The sequence below is a fragment of the Pagrus major genome, chromosome 16 (genome assembly GCF_040436345.1).
Source record: "Pagrus major chromosome 16, Pma_NU_1.0".
NCBI classification, from domain to species: domain Eukaryota; kingdom Metazoa; phylum Chordata; class Actinopteri; order Spariformes; family Sparidae; genus Pagrus; species Pagrus major.
This window is the reverse complement of record NC_133230.1, coordinates 12,494,977-12,511,806: the sequence shown is the minus strand read 5'-3', so window position 1 is coordinate 12,511,806 and position 16,830 is coordinate 12,494,977. Positions and strand designations below refer to the sequence as shown.

At 41.6% G+C, this 16,830-nt stretch overlaps 2 protein-coding genes across 4 annotated transcripts; one reads left to right on the top strand and one right to left on the bottom strand.

The window, feature by feature from the left end:
- Window positions 1-7,592: 7,592 nt before the first annotated feature.
- On the top strand, window positions 7,593-8,537 carry LOC141011183 (uncharacterized). Its single transcript, XM_073484434.1, has 3 exons — window positions 7,593-7,640; window positions 7,720-7,870; window positions 7,958-8,537. The coding sequence occupies exons 1-3, from the start codon at window positions 7,601-7,603 to the stop codon at window positions 8,535-8,537; spliced, it is 771 nt and encodes a 256-aa protein (XP_073340535.1). The 5' UTR covers window positions 7,593-7,600.
- A 1,204-nt stretch (window positions 8,538-9,741) lies between these two features.
- On the bottom strand, window positions 9,742-15,342 carry tomm40l (translocase of outer mitochondrial membrane 40 homolog, like). 3 transcript variants are annotated; one of them, XM_073483331.1, is made up of 10 exons: window positions 15,286-15,342; window positions 14,542-14,756; window positions 14,300-14,367; window positions 13,496-13,588; window positions 13,295-13,396; window positions 12,218-12,323; window positions 11,899-12,021; window positions 11,689-11,765; window positions 11,498-11,600; window positions 9,742-10,516 (listed from the first exon to the last, which is right to left on the bottom strand). In XM_073483331.1, the coding sequence occupies exons 2-10, from the start codon at window positions 14,753-14,755 to the stop codon at window positions 10,377-10,379; spliced, it is 1,026 nt and encodes a 341-aa protein (XP_073339432.1). In that variant the 5' UTR covers window position 14,756; window positions 15,286-15,342; the 3' UTR covers window positions 9,742-10,376. The 3 variants fall into 3 exon arrangements, with proteins under 3 accessions (XP_073339432.1, XP_073339434.1, XP_073339433.1); XM_073483333.1 differs by lacking the exon at window positions 15,286-15,342 and adding an exon at window positions 15,183-15,247; XM_073483332.1 differs by lacking the exon at window positions 15,286-15,342 and adding an exon at window positions 15,007-15,101.
- Window positions 15,343-16,830: the final 1,488 nt, after the last annotated feature.

Here is a 16,830-nt window from a genome sequence, read left to right as displayed (position 1 = left end):
ATAAGTGAGCCATAAAGACACATTGAGAACTTGTTTTTTAACATTTTCATAAAATATTATTTACAAAAAAAAAAGATTAAAAACAAATTAAGCATAAGCATGTAGGGCAGCCTGTTTATAATTTATTTTAATAATTTTATTTGCTTTTATTGAATGCTTTTTGTTGTTATGCCGACTTAATGATAAACCTCAAAACACCAAACCAGTCAAACAATTGCAGTGCAGGCAGAAAAGTATATAAACAGAGCATATTTACAGTATTTAACTACTTGATCAAATGATTAAAAATCCCACAGCTCAAAGTTATAACAGTAAAATCTTTGAGTTAAAGGAACATCAGAACACACTTAAATCATGATTTGCCCAATATTTATTTGATTGAAGATGTCAAACATTGTCAGATTTGTGAATTAAACATGAAGGAAGAGAATATTGTTGCATCATATGCAAACATTTTTAGATAGTAGATAACACAGTAACAGACTGTACTGAATGCGAGGTAGTTATACTTAAAACTGTTTATAATTTATTTTAATAATTTGATTTGCTTTTATTGCATGCTATTTTTCATTATGCCAATTTAATGATGGTATTATTTTTGTTGCTGATGGTGTTCCAGTAGGCCTTGCAGACCAGGATCAGGAACAGGTACCCAGCCCAAGCTCTCTAAGAAGACGAGGAAAAACTCCCTGTGAACCTCAGAACTACCTTCAAAGGACACAGGAAGAAACCTCGGGAAAGGCAATTCAAAGAGAGATCCCCTCTCCACGGATGGCTGGGTGTGTGTGCGCATTTGTGCTTGTATATTTGCGTGGACTAGGGTCAGTTTTACACTGGAGAAGTAGTCCTTCATATGGCCTGCTCGTGGCTCAGATCTGGCAAACAGAAGTGGACTGTCCAAGTGCCATCATTCCAGGTGGTATGTGGGCTGGATGAACATATATGGTGTAGGCCGGATCTGGTCTGCTACAATTTTGCTATCTGAGTCGAGCTGATGTTCTCATTTTTTTGCACCCTGAACTAATGTAACTTTTTTTTATTCATTGAAGAATTTCTTCTTCGCTGAAAGTAGGTTAACCGGAGTACCCGGAGAAAACCCATAGAAGCTCAGGGAAAACCCCAGATAGCAAAAATGGAGCAGAAACTTGTTCCAGTTCCAGTTTTTTGACTGTCAGTTTTACACTCGAGAAGTAGTCCTTCATATGGCCTGCTCGAAGTGGACTGTCCAAGTGCCATCATTCCAGGTGGTATGTGGGCTGGATGAACATATATGGTGTAGGCCAGATCTGGTCTGCAACAATTTTGCTATCTGAGTTGTGCTGATGTTCTCATTTTTTTTATTCATTGAAGAATTTCTTCTTCGCTGAAAGTAGGTTAACCGGAGTACCCGGAGAAAACCCATAGAAGCTCAGTGAAAACCCCAGATAGCAAAAATGGAGCAGAAACTTGGGCCAGTTCCAGTTTTTTGACTGTCAGTTTTACATTCGAGAAGTAGTCCTTCATACGGCCTGCTCGTGGCTCAGATCTGGCAAACAGAAGTGCCATGTGTCCAAGTGCCATCATTCCAGGTGGTATGTGGGCTGGATGAACATATATGGTGTAGGCCAGATCTGGTCTGCAACAATTTTGCTATCTGAGTCGTGCTGAAGTTCTCATTTTTTTTATTCATTGAAGAATTTCTTCTTCGCTGAAAGTAGGTTAACCGGAGTACCCGGAGAAAACCCATAGAAGCTCAGGGAAAACCCCAGATAGCAAAAATGGAGCAGAAACTTTGGCCAGTTCCAGTTTTTTGATTGTTTTCCTATATCGGTAGGATGGAGGGAGTTGGGGGTAACAAGATAGGTGCAGGATGACTTGGTTGTGTATGATGTAGACTAAAATTGTCCTCAGGATCTCTTAAATAACCCTTTGAATCTTTTCCACACTGAAGGTTTTTTCGGCTTCTTCATTTGCTCCACTAGGATGCGGACCTTCTCTGCCATATCATTCAATTTTGTCTCCCGAGTTTTCTCCTCAACCTCCAGGGTGTGTTGGATATCATTGAGGGACTGGATGAGATTGGCCTTCTCCTCCTGCCGCTCCAGCTGAAGACTCTCCAACTCACTCTCTGTCTGATTGAGTGCGGCCTTCAGTAAGTTGCTTTCCTCGTTCATCTGGGTCACGTGCTTGTTGAGTTCATTCTGGCTCTCTTTTTGCTGCTGAAGAGCCTCCTCAAGCTGCTGTACTTTAGAGAGCGCTGCAGCTTCAGTCGCCTTCTTCTCTGACAGCTGAAACTCCAGGTCCTTGATGGTATTCATCCTCTCCATCTCAGCCTCTTCATGGACAGCCTCGTTTCTTGTGAGTGTTTCCTTTAACACCTGCATCTGAGTTTCTAAAGCCTCATTCTTGCTCTGAAACTTGGAGATGCACTCTGCCTCCCTCTCCTGCCGCTCCAGCTGAAGATTTTCAAACTCAGTCCGTGTCTGGGCGAGTGCTGCCTTCAATACGTTGTTCTCCTCTTTCATCTGGGTCACGTAGTTGTCGAGGTCATTCTGGCTCTCTTTTTGCTGCTGAAGTGCCTCCTCAAGCCGCTGTACTTTAGAGAGCTCTTCAGCTTCGGTCGCTTTCTTCTCTGATAGCTGAAACTCCAGGTCCTCAATGGTCTTCATCCTCTCCATCTCAGCCTCTTCATGGACAGCCTCGTTTCTTGTGAGTGTTTCCTTTAACACCTGCATCTGAGTTTCTAAAGCCTCATTCTTGCTCTGAAACTTGGAGATGCACTCTGCCTCCCTCTCCTGCCGCTCCAGCTGAAGACTCTCCAACTCAGTCCGTGTCTGGGCGAGTGCTGCCTTCAATACGTTGTTCTCCTCTTTCATCTGGGCCACGTAGTTGTCGAGGTCATTCTGGCTCTCTTTTTGCTGCTGAAGAGCCTCCTCAAGCCGCTGTACTTTAGAGAGCTCTTCAGCTTCGGTCGCCTTCTTCTCCGACAGTTCAAACTCCAGGTCCTTGATGGTGTTCTTCCTCTTCATCTCAACCTCATCGTGGACAGCCTTGCTTCTTTCGAGTGTTTCCTTTAACACCTGCATCTGTGATTCTAAGGCCTCATTCTCGCTCTGAAGCTTGTCGATGCACTCTGCCTTTCTGTTTGTGAGCTGCTGAAAATCTAGCTCAGAGATGCAGATCATGGCCTGCTCTGTCTCACTGGTCCCAGGCTGCTGAACCTGGAGCCCAGGCACAGGACTTGTGGCCTGTTGTGCTTCCCAAAGCGTTCCGTCTTGGATTGGACCGCTTTGGAAATCAGTGTCCTCAACTGCACCTGAATGTTGTGTCTCGGGGTCGTGGCACTGTGGGTATGGTGCCCAAAGCGTTCCGTCTTGGACAATCCAAAGCGTTCCGGTTTGGACTGGACCGCTTTGGAAATCAGTGTCCTCAACCGCACCTGAATGTTGTGTCTCAGGGTTGTGGAACACTGGGTATGGTGTCCAAAGAAATCCGTATTGGACGGTCCAAAGCGTTCCGTCTTGGACTGGGCCCCTTATAAAATTAGCGTCCCCAACTGCACCTGAATGTTGTGTCTCAGGGTTGTGGCACTGTGGGTATGGTGCCCAAAGCGTTCCATCTTGGACTGGACCGCTTTGGAAATCAGTGTCCCCAACTGCACCTGAATGTTGTGTCTCAGGGTTGTGGCACTGTGGGTATGGTTCCCAAAGCGTTCCATCTTGGATTGGACCGCTTTGGAAATCAGTGTCCCCAACTGCACCTGAATGTTGTGTCTCAGGGTTGTGGCACTGTGGGTATGGTTCCCAAAGCGTTCCGTCTTGGATTGGACTGCTTTGGAAATCAGTGTCCCCAACTGCACCTGAATGTTGTGTCTCAGGGTTGTGGCACTGTGGGTATGGTTCCCAAAGCGTTCCGTCTTGGACTGGACCGCTTTGGAAATCAGTGTCCTCAACTGCACCTGAATGTTGTGTCTCAGGGTTGTGGCACTGTGGGTATGGTACACAAAGTGTTCCGTCTTGGACAATCCAAAGCGTTCCGGTTTGGACTGGACCGCTTTGGAAATCAGTGTCCTCAACCGCACCTGAGTGTTGTGTCTCAGGATTTTGGAACACTGGGTATGGTGTCCAAAGAAATCCGTATTGGGTGGTCCAAAGCGTTTCGTCTTGGACTGGGCCCCTTATAAAATTAGCGTCCCCAACTGCACCTGAATGTTGTGTCTCAGGGTTGTGGCACTGTGGGTACGATGCCCAAAACGTTCTGTATTCGCTCATATTGGCTCTGTCGATCTCTCTCTGTCTCTTCACTTGAATAGCCTGAGTGAGAATGTGGGACGTTTATAAGACAAGCTCCTATAAGACTTTTTATAAGAAGCTCCTACAATGCGTGCTTTGATGGATCAAAGGCAATATTCTAGATGCGTGCTTTGATGGATCAAAGGCAAAATTCTAGAATGCGTGCTTTGATGGATCAAAGGCAAAATTCTAGAATGCGTCTGAAAGGAAAAATAACAGAACTCCAAGAGAATGTTTTTTTCTTTTTTAAGAATCCATTCTTATTACCATGGAAACCATGTGGAAACACTCTTGCTTTAAGATGGCCGCTTGAGTGGACATTCACAACAAACCGAATCATCGCGACGTTGTGGTAACAACAACAGCTACATCCGGATAGAAAACTGGCTGCTGACTTGCATTGTGCAGATATGTGAAATTGGCAAACTTGTTTAATTGTGTTGTCATTTTCAGCCATAATTGTAACATTTAAAGATATATAGTAAAACACTTTGGCCCAATCTTTCTGACATTTTGCTGGCTGACCTTTCTGTGCTTATTTAATTAACTTTAGTGACTAGTTATTTTCAGATTATTTTTCATACCCTTCTGTGCAGCGAAAACAATCGTATGTCCCGATGTGTTGATTTTGAATGTTTTTATGATAAAATGAAGTATGAAGTGTTGCTTTATGTGCTGAGAAGACTCTTCTCCTTAAGATAATAAACTCTTTATAAAATCCTCAGGGATTAGCTGATGGCCAACTTCCTGTTGTGGCAACAGTCTGTGTTTGAGCTGAATGCTACTGTTAGCATGCAAACGTGTTCACGATGACATCTAACATCATACTGATGTTAAGCAGGTGTAGTGTTTCACATGTTTATTAGTTTTAGTTTCGCAGGTAAGCATGCTAACATTTGCTAATTAGCACAAAGCTCAAAGTGCAGCTGAGGCTGATGGGAAAGTCACCAGCTTTGCAGATATTTTAAAGTTATTGGACACATTATTATTTTGACCTGATGATTGCGCTCCATGTAAAGTCAGTGGATCAAAGAGTTGCTGAAATTCATCTTGAGAAAAATGGCAACGTCAACCTCCCGAGAAAAAGTCAGAAGAACACCAAATTCAGTGGAGTTCATCCTCCAGGGACCATGAAGGTCTGTACAAAAAATTTTAATGCAAAGAGGTGGAATGACAGACTGATGTTAAGCAGCTAGCATGACTAAAAAAATTATATTATAGCACATACAATGAAGAATTTATTACTTTGGTTACTGCTGTTCATTGCTGCTGATCAGATATAAACTGATACTGAACCGAACAATTTGAATATGAAAATTCTGTCCGGAAAAATTAAGTATTATATAAGTTATTGAACAAACAATCACAAAAACATATACTTCTACATGATGTCAGACTCTGTATAAACCCATGAGAATAAATGCACATTATCTGTTGAACAAATTAAATTAAGATTAGTGTGAAACACTCAGGAGACGTGGATTTGTGTAACCAGTGTAAACACATTGATGAGTTGTGACACAGAAACTTCAGCACTCGAAGAAATATCAGCAGATAAGATAACGAGACTGTGACTGTTTCACTCTGTTGTGTCATACGGTACAAATACTGATTTGTTTCTGTTGAACACTGAAGAATCACAGAGTAAACACATTGATTCACTTGAATGCTCTCGACTTTATATCGACTGATCAGTGTTGTCAGACGTTTATAGGTCAGCGAGATGTGAGCAGGACTTTGATCGAGCTGTGCCATCTGACCTGCAGATTATCTCCACGGAGGAATGTTACGTTTCCTTATGCAGCGATTCAGTCCGGACTAACTGATAGGACAGAGTGTTCCTCTCAGGACAAACTACTGATAAACATACAGGTGTTTTCATATGACGCACACAAAGACTTTGGAACGAATTGTAAGGAGATTTGGAGAAGCTGATCTGGGAAACCAAGAAAAATATCATGTATCTGTCGTTTAAGTGTAGAGAGAATACGTTAAATGAGAGCCATGGTGCCAAAAGTACATAAGAGAAGATGTCTTTAGACAGGATGATATTATTAAATGCCCTCCTCCCCCAGTGTCCTGTCGACTTTAAGCCTCCAAAGAACCCTTTTTATTGTTTTTGTTTTCTCAACAACTCCCCAAATGCACTATTCTTCTTTAAAATTTCAGTTCTGTCATAGGATCGTAGCTGCGGCACTGTAATTTTACTTACTTTACATGAAAATGATAAATCCTGGATGCAAAAAAGGTGTTTGGCTGCTGAGCTTCAAGAACTTATATAGCAATTCATTACAGTTTGAACAAGGGGTGTCGCAATGCTGCGATATTCACGATAAATGTGATATTAAAAAGTGGAATACTGATATTGTGTTAATGATACACATATGATAATATCGTTTGAATAATCCAGAGAAGATGTTCTTCATTTTTTTGTTCATGAGTTCATCTGGTTTCCTTGTGACTAGTAATTGAAACTGGAAGCCTCAAGACTGCAAATATACAAACTGTTACTGTCACTTTCACACCATTCTCGCTAATATAGCCACTAATCGAGAATGTGTCTGATAAAAAGTTGCAAATGGCACAGGCAAAGAAAAGGAGGAGATGGGTGAAATCACAGATACTACAGCAACAGGCTCAAGGAGCTTTAATCTTTCTATTTCAGTTTCCTTTCTTGTGCACTGATTCTGCTTATCTGAACAACCAATCAGAGCGATTAACGATTATTCGCCACCAAAGGCCGATTAGTGCCAATGGTGCGAGACACATCGCCAAAACTAGGACCACAGACGTTCCCCGATAGCCTGATAGAGGCCTGTTATTGATCATGTGTCAGGGCTCCACCATGTTTGCCAAAATGCCAAAAAATCTTTTCATGAACATTTAAGTGAAAATTTTCTACTTGAAAATGTAAGTCACAAAATTATTTATTCAAAGGCCAGTAGTCACAGGCTTCTGTGTACCTGCTGCACGTGGGTATAAACCGATACTTAACCCACCCAGATGGCAGAGAATACTGTACATATCACAAGATGAAAAAGTCGATGACACTTAAATTACGACGTGGAGTGACAGCAGTGACAAGAATGTGTCCACCGGGGCAGCCAGAGGAGGACTTTACCCTTCAATATGGCTATAAAAACTCAGAACGGCCGCCTGAACAGCACAACCCATCAGCCTGTGAGAGAAGAAGAGACGAGCTGCCTCTGCAAGGTAACACATTTATTAATATTACAACCCTTCTCATGAATTCAGAACTCAATTATATGTAAGATTATACAAAAAATAAATTGTTCATCTACTTTCTTTATCCACAGTCAGTTTCAGTCATGAAGGTCCTTGTGGTTCTCGCACTTGCTGTTTTCTCTGGTGAGTGATCCACGTTAACCAGAAGTGTCTGTCTTCCACCAAACCTCTTTGTTAAATCTGCTGTTTTATTTATCCACAGGTTGCAATGCCAACATCCTGTGGCAGGAGCCTCCCAAGAGCAACCTGGATATGGTGAAAGATGCTTTCTGGGACTACGTTGCTAAAGCGACTCTCACCGCTGAGGACTCCCTGAACCAGATCAGGCAGTCTGAGCTGGGACAGGAAGTGAAGTAAGAGCCAATATAATAAAGAAGACTAATCACATTTAAAATACTCCATGTTTCCATCTATTGATTGTTTTTCTCTGTGTCTTTCAGTGCCAAGATCTCCCAGAGTGCCGACACAGTGAACCAGTACGTTGTCTCTCTGCGGACTCAGGTGGCTCCTCTCACCCAGGACTTCATGACCCGCTTCACCCAGGAGGCCGAGCAGCTGAAGGCCAGTCTGGAGAAGGACCTGTCCACCGTGAGCGCTAACCTGCAGCCCTTAGCTCAGGAGATGGTGGCCAACCTCCAGAAGCAGGTGGAGGAGCTGCAGAGGGAGGCGGCCCCCTACGTCGAGGCCATGGACCCCGAGCACCTGAAGACCGTCCTGCAGCAGAAGAGCCAGGAGCTGAAGGTGCAGCTGGAGAAGAGAATGGCCAACATGCAGGCCCAGATGGTTCCCTACGCCGACGAGATCAAGGAGAAGATGGAGCAGAGCGTGGATGAGTTTCAGAAGACCATGATCCCCCTGACCCAGAGCTTTGAGACCCAGCTGACCCAGAAAACCCAGGAGATCCAGCAGAACCTGGTTCCACTGGGAGAGGAGCTGAAGGCCAAGCTGGACGCCAGCGCTCAGGACCTGCAGGCTCAGCTGACCGGTCTGTGGGAGTCTTTCACCAGGAAGACCCAGTAAACAGACTGATGGATCCACCTCAGAGCACTCAACAAATAATTTATTTTGACTGTACACACTGTATATTTTATTAAATAAACTTTAAGCAGTGAGTTCAGTCTCTCGGTGTCTCAATGAGCATGAAAAACTTGTATAATGCTAACATGCCATATACAGTTACAGTACAAGGGAAATTTTACAAAGCTGCACTAAAATACAACACAAACATAATGACTCGGTCCACGTGACATCATCTCACCAAGTCTTTAACTCGCAGTGTTACTGTATTCACTCAATACGTTGCTGAGAAGTGTTTTATTTGTGTGTCGCATTAAAATCCACGTCCACAGCCAAGATTTAATGTTTGTTTTTAATATTTTTTATCGTCTGCCCACTGCCCACATATTAAAAGTGTCTGTCCTTTATATAAAAATGGTCAAGAAAAACAAATATTTAAAAATGTAAAAGTTTTCAGCGAGTATCCTGTTTTTATCACGCTCAAGAACGCATTTTACAAATCCTAACTGATGTCACACCAGAGGACTAATCATCCCTTTGAATATATTCAATAGCTATTAAATACATTCACCCTGAAATAACTTTAAAAAGGTTTTATTTCTTAAACCTTTCCACTCAGTTTCAGTCTACAAGACTCTTCTCCAGGAGTACAGCACCTTTAATGCCAACCAAATATTAGTCTTTTCTATTTTTAGGCAAGGTTACACTGCTAATATCCAAATCTTAAGAACTAATGATATTCTTATATTTATTATAGCTGTGAGGGGCATTTTGCCAGCCTGATTTGGCTCCCCTTAGAGGAAAGGGTCACTGCAAATCAACACTAAGTTGTTCAAAATGATCACCTTTATCCTACGATTAAACTGTCCTGAGGGGAGTTGTTTCTTCCGAGATGAAAATGCAACCATCCAGAGGGCACGAGGGCGACCTGATTGATGAGTATAAAAAGTGAATCGTGATGTGAATCATAGGCCAAGTCCTAATGTCCACCCTGAAGCCTTAGGGCCAGAGCACTGAGCGACCTTATCCTTTTAATGTGCCATGCACCTGCGAGGAAGCATCTGCGTTTGTCATGTTGCTTCACGTCTTTATTTCAATTAGTCATCTGTGTTTGCATGTTACTATAAAAGTTTCTAATGTGTTCTTATCTGAACTCGCACTCCAGCAGAAACCAGATCGACTGAAGGAAACGACCACAGACTTGCAGTTTTTTGTAAGAAATGGTATTTATCAGTTTCCAAGAGGTATATACAGGTCATATATACGGTTTCATATGTACGTAACATAAAAAAGGCAACAAAACAAGTGATGGATTGTGAACATGCAGTACAGTACACTCTTTCCAGATAGCCGGTAAACTTGTCTGTAACCAATAAATCACCTTTAAACAAACAAATGACAACGACTTCATTCACTGCACGCCAAGACAGATTTTACAGTAAAAAAACAAGAATAAAATTCAGAACTGGAGCGACAGGCACTGACCTCAGTGACAAAAACAAAGACCTCTGTAATGTCTCATAATGTGTTACGTCTTTCTACTGTCTATTGGTTTGTGTCGAGAGTCCACGTCAACAACTTCCTGATCGACCACATTATTTGTTACACTTCTGATCAATCAGGCAATTCATGTTATACGATTAAAAGGCATTAGATTTACATTATTACCTTCTATTTGATGAAACACAATCTGGGAAACGGATAACATGAAAATGGCCGAATGGGGCAGATTGAGTTGATGGGACACAGTAGTGTACACGGCATAGTCTGCTCGTCCATAGTGAGTCTGTCTGTTCTGTCGGTCCGTCTGTCCGCGGGTCGATAACCCGCCGTTCAGTCAGTCTAACCGATGGTGACGCCGAAACCGCACTGGAACTTGTTCTTGCGATGGTTGAGGAAGGTGCAGAGGACCAGAGAGAGCGGCAGCGGGAGCAGCTTCTTTTCTAACGTTGCACCAACTACCCAGTTACTGTCTACTGAACCTGAAAGAGAAGCAGGAGACTGAACGTTAGGACGGGTCTATTATGAAAATGAATGGCGTATGAAGTTTCCAAGAAAAGTGAGAAAAACATAAAATATCTGCAGATATCTAAGTCTGTGTGTTGTTCTGTTTATCATTTGTCAAAAGTTGTATTTAGTAGAATATGGCCAGAAGTTGAAGGTAGCTAATTAAGGTCAGTTTGACGACACAGGATACAGTACAGAGGCGATTTAAAGTGGGTCTGATCAGGACTATGACTACGACAAGACACTGCAGGCAGGGACGGGATGGTTGTGCAGCGGCAGAGAACTGAGAGTAAGTCAGACATCAGCGGTGGGTGAAAGCGGCATGTAGAGCTGTGATATTTTCACAACTTACTTGGTGAGGTGAGGATTTATTTCAACCAAACCAGAGGAGATTGTGGAGAGACAAAACAAGACCGTTTGTCAGTTTTATTTTGTTTATGTCGAGTTTAAATGAAGTGTGTTTCATGATGAATTAACGGGGCAGTTAAGCTCCTCTTAGTTTGGTAAAGAGAGAAACTTGAATTCAGAATGTGTACGGTTGTGTTTTTCTGCTTATTAAGGAAAATAAGTATAGAAATATCTAATTTCTTGACATTTTGGGAGTTTGTTTTGTTGAATCTCTGTGTTAAAACCTAAGGAGCTAAAACTACAGGGGCTATCGGACTATTGGCTCTTAAGATAATTTTTTTGTGATAATATGGCGACTTGTCATTGGAATTTTTTCATTTTGACTCCTAGAATACTGTTAATTTCAAATCAGTTAATATATATGTATAATTTGCACGACAGGCGATGATTCAACATTATGTCTTGCCGTTTTGATTTTCCTCTGTAATTTACAACAAAAATAGTTGGCTAAAAACTTGAAGACAGTTGTAAAGATCGCTCCCTGTGCAGGGTGATCACTGTGGTAATGAACGTGTTGCCCTTTAAATAAAAGTTTATACACACTGTACCTTTAAACAGTAAATTGGCTTTTGGAACATCTAGCTGGTAACCGAACGACACGCTGGTGTCCTGCATGCGGCTGCTCGCTTCATACTCTACTCCAATCTGCAACTGTTGAAGAGCAGCACACAGTTAAAAATATCATTAACACATCAAGAGGCCACAAACATGTAAAACAAGTTAAAGGCGACAAAGTTACCTGGTCGTTGGCTTTGTGATAGTATGAAGCGTGAGCCCCCGCTGAGCCGAGCGTCAATGTTGCGATGTAGTTACTACCTGTATGGAGGGAGGTGAGGTCAATGCTGATTTATCCAAACAATAATAATAATAATAATAATAATAAAAAACATTATGGACACATTAATTCCAAAAAGTGGATCGAGACAACATGTTTGAAAATGTGTCTCACCTGTGTATCTGCCAACTAAAGACATCACTGCGCCTTCCTCTCCAGGCCTGCGGTGGTAAACCAGCTCCCCTCCCAGAGCCAGATCTGGTGTTATGGACTGGAGGTAGTGTGTTACAACAATACCTGACAGGTGGACAACGAGAGGTGTTCAGCTTCAGAACAACATCTTTGTTTTGGTCAAACTAAACATTCCATCAGAAAGTTTTAAACAATACTAAAACATCAGAGATAAAAAAAAAAGTTATTTTAGTCTCTGGATGACAAAATGTGAACATGTCTGCAGATTGGATCGACACAGCGTCACTGACTGAAGACCTACCAGAGCCGACAAGGACGTCTGGGTTTCCTAGAGTTACCGTTGCAGTAAAATCTTCTCCCCTGATCTCAGCATCGCCTTGCCAGTTCACAAACTTGTTTTGTTGTGTCTGCGATGAGACAGATTTGGACAAAGTTAGAAACATTAAAGCCTGAATGAAACTGGATTTATAAGGCTGATACAAAGATCAACAGGCTATATGAGATTTAAAAAAAATATGATAAGGATATATCAGCTGATAACGTTTTACACAATCAGAAAACATACGCAAACATTTTTGGTGACTATCTGTAAAGTTTTGTTATCTAAGAAATGCGACCAAGACTCATAATGAGTGAAGACATTTTTCAGTCTGGCAGAAGTAACTTTGCAAGGAGGCAAATATGACTTATATGACTTATGACTTATCGGTCAACATATATCTATATCAAACTATGTTTGTACAGCTTTGTTAGTACAAATTTTTTAAGATACCTAAACCAAAAATGTCAAGACTCTTGAAGCACTCATCATCACATCTAAACTGTTACTACAAAGGCAATTGCGAAAAACTCAGTTTACAGAATTCCCTTATCCACTCAGCATCGAATGTATATTGTCACTTTGTTTAATTTACCAGCTATCACATTAACTTTGATTGTATTATAGTATGTTTTGTCAATCTAGTTCCAATCTGTGTCGGTGTGAGGAACGAATATGAAAATGGGATCGTTTCATTTCAAATATAGAAAGATCTTTGGTTTACATGAGTGAGTAGATGAAACACCAGATTATGTTGACAATCATGCATCTTTCAAGAAGTATATTAGAATTCAAGCACATTACTAAATTACATTAAATTTTCCGAACTATCAAAACTTTGCACAAACCCTGTATACAGATAGTGGTACAATTATGTGTGACAAGCCAATTCTGGCCTGGCAAATTTATCAGTCTAGCTCCAGTTAACATCATGGACAGTGAGAGAAAAAAATAAATATAATTTAACTTTCAAAGTGAAAACATGCTATAATCAGGTTATGGTGGTGTTTAAGTTATGTAATAAAAGGTCCAACAGGGGAAAACATGTTGCCGGTTTACCTGGAAGGCCAATTTGGAACGTATTCCGCTGGAGATTTGGTGGATGATTTGGGCGTTAAGGCTGCCGCTGTTGTCCATGTCTCCCACCATGACTGGAAAAAACTGAACAAAAAGAGGAGAACATTCAATTAAAAGTTCATACAAGAGGAAATAAACAAACATCTTACAGATGAGATTGACAGTGACTTTATGGCAGCGTACCTCTGCTGGACCCATCTGCTTTGGTCCAACGTATGTTGCACCAAACCTGTAGGAGGAATCTCCCATGGTGCTCAGCAGCACAGTGTGATTCACCTTAAAGAGAGTTGAAAAAGGACTAAATCAAAATGTCATTTTAACACATCTGCAGTTTGCTTCATTTGGTCTGATCCATAGTGGAATTTAGGCTTGGCCAATATGTTAAAATTGTTAAAAAACTGTCTTTGTTAATCGGTCCCAACAATCATCAGCCTAGGTTTGGTCAAAATAAACCCGTAATTCATCAAGTTAAATGTGAAAATATTTTGAGGCTTTACTGAGTGTTGTGTGGAGGAGAGCAGGCAGAGCGGAGGTACAAAACTCTGAATTTCTTTTTTAACTTACGGATTTAAAAAAGTACATTTCAAGTGGATTCTTGGAATTCAATACCGTTTGTCCCCTCTCCTCACTATGCCATTTTTGGCCTGTATGTCTACGGTGTTGACTTGTGAACGAGTCTGTCTCAGAACAGTGTCTTTCACTAGTTCTTTGGAAGCAGATCATTAAATTAACACAATAAAATGACAGAAATGACCCCCAAACAATCACCTAATACAAACAACCCAGCGATGGACGCCAAACACCCAACCCAAGTGGAATTGCTGAGACACACACAAGACTGAAATCTTGCAGAAAAACCTGAGCTTTTCAGATGTAGTCAGGCTTTATTCTGTGTATCAGTCAGTCAAAGGCCAATGCAAACAGGGAAGAAATCTGTTCTGATTTCTGTGGGTAAAGAAATCTAATGTAAAAATGAACGTAACTGACCTGGAAGTGATTGCTAAGGCCCTTGTTGACAGTTAGCCTGACGCCCTCCATCTGCATAGGGAACACCTCTGTGAAAGAACAAAAACACACAAATGCAGATATGAAACCTATGGATGCAACACCAGGAAAAACAGGAAGTTTACAAGTTTGCTACATGTTCCCTTGCAATGCAGCTTAATATCTACTTCTACCCAGTTTCCTGTGGTATTTGTCAGTAGCAAGACTGTGACTTCTCCATTTACCTTTGCACTTGCGATGACACTCATCAAATGCACCCGGGTTAGGCAGAGGGTTTTCTGCCTCTGGCTGCTGTCCTGAGGCCGCCTCATTGGGAGATAAAACTGAGGAAACTGGAGGCATCCCAAAGCCTGGTGGCACCGTCAGCCCCGGGACGGCAGCACCACCAGAGGCTGGTGGTGGAGGGTTGGGGGAGCTGGCAGCCAAAACACTGCCCATTCTGTGATAAAGCAAAGAGAGGGTGCATGAGCGACTGTGTTAAAACCAAGAGAGAACATTAGGCTGTTATTTCCCATATTGAGAAATCTGATCTCTACGAGTACAATGGGTGGAGTGCCCCTTTAACCTTTCACACAGCTCATGCTCATTCATATGAAGTTAGAGCTGCAGCACGTAAGAAACACCGGCTTATATTAAAAAAACAATAACATTACGTGATGGGGATGGTTGATAAAATAAGGAGTGTTTACTACTTTCTTTATTAAATGTTGCTAATGTTTTAAATGAACCTACACGCCAGTATAAAAAAGTTAGCTAAGCTAGCTCTTTAGCGCCATTTAGTGCAGTGGTTAACCTGCTTGCTAGCTTGTAAACCGGCTGACAGCATTAAAACACACAGTTGCTGCCGGCGGAGGGAAACAAATACCGCTTCGTTAGGTGGCAACTGACGAATAAACAGCTAATACGTTGATATGTTTCCAGCGAAACCTCTCGTTATATAAAACACACAGGTAACGATAGCTACTCACGTTGTGATTTCCAGAGGACGATGCAGCCGGAAGTTGAAACCGGTGGCACCAAAGAAGAAGTTGCTCGACGCGTGACGCCAGGGCCCCGCCTATTTCCTAAAAGCGCGATATGATTGGACGACGAGTCGTAACTCTCAGAAATGATTGGCGGAAAGACCTGTCGCTCATTTGTTATGTGTGAAGAATCAAAGGCGGGGTTTTATGTTGTTACGTCACGCCCACACTCAAACGCTATTGGCTCAGTCAGTTGGAGAGGGGCGGGACGTTACAGTCCGAGGCCACCGATTGGCGGATGATGAAAATGTCATGGATAGAATACCTTCAAGGTCAAACTGCAGCCTGAGGGTCTGAAGACAAAGTCACAACGCTCCCAAACACAGTTCATTGAATTTGTAGCTGACACACAACAGCGCCTTTCTCTTTATTCAGCCACAGTTCACACAGCAGCAGCGCTCAGGAGTCTCACATCCCTGCTGTGTCCACCGTGTAGGAGCCACATCATTCATATGAATCATGTAATGTTATCACAGAGGAGAATAATAAAGACATGCAGGCTGTTGAAACACAGATCTTCTCCCTAATAAGTTATTTTTTGTGTTACATTTGAACAGGATACTACATAGAAAGTATGTCTATTCTTGTTTCTTATATTACCATGTTGTTTATCAGTATTGTCACATATATAATTACCATTACTGTGATTATCTGCTTCGTACTGACAAATGCTTCGCTCAAGATGGCTACTACACATGAATTTGTATTATATTAATATGCAGAAAGAAAGACTATATTTTTTCAATTCCTTTTCCAGTGTCATAATACTTAAGATGTATTTGCTTAGTGGATTTTTTGTTTGTTTTTTTGATAAACGTCATAAGGCATTAGTCATTTTAAAAGGTGCTATATAATATCTGCAAGAGAACAGTTATTTTTTCACTCAAGGTCTTACATAATGCACCTTTAATTTTCCTTCGTATACATGATGCAAGATTAACTGAGACCGATATGGGCTGCAGGTGATTGTTGCTTGATGCCCTGTCCGTGTCGTCTCTGTATGCTTTTATCTCCTCTTGGGACCATTTCAGAAATAACTATTGTTAACATGGGTCGTATTGCATTACTCCCAGTGACGTGTATGTCCAGTGTATTTGTGCATTTGTCTTCTAAATCAGTGAATACAAAAGTCTGAAGAGAGTAAGAAAAAGAGATCACAAGTCAGCGTAAATTTAAGTTCAATTTATTGAATTTTTTAACCCCTGCATGTATTTCCACATTACAACAGTAGAGGACAGAGTGATGAACACAAGTTGTTGAGATACCTTGTGCCTTTTCAGTGTGTTTCATAAGGAAAGAAAAACTAAAGCAACAAAGATGAACAATGAGAGGATGACATTTTTTTGCCGTATCATCCAATCATTACTGAGTTTTTCTCCAATGGCACAAAAAGGGAATAATAGGACAGTGAGGGAGGAAAATAAACATGGAGTCTGGTTTTAGGCAATTCACAATTCAAGTCCAAAATGATGTAAAAATCACTTGAACATG

Coding starts and splice junctions, on each gene's coding strand:
- LOC141011183 (XM_073484434.1), top strand. CDS start 7,601: ATGAAGGTCCTTGTGGTTCTCGCACTTGCTGTTTTCTCTG. Junction 7,641..7,719: donor CGCACTTGCTGTTTTCTCTG/GTGAGTGATCCA, acceptor ATTTATCCACAG/GTTGCAATGCCAACATCCTG. Junction 7,871..7,957: donor GAGCTGGGACAGGAAGTGAA/GTAAGAGCCAAT, acceptor TGTGTCTTTCAG/TGCCAAGATCTCCCAGAGTG.
- tomm40l (XM_073483331.1), bottom strand. CDS start 14,755: ATGGGCAGTGTTTTGGCTGCCAGCTCCCCCAACCCTCCACCACCAGCC. Junction 13,589..14,299: donor GCCTTAGCAATCACTTCCAG/GTCAGTTACGTT, acceptor ACTCTCTTTAAG/GTGAATCACACTGTGCTGCT. Junction 11,766..11,898: donor TTTAGTTGGCAGATACACAG/GTGAGACACATT, acceptor CCCTCCATACAG/GTAGTAACTACATCGCAACA.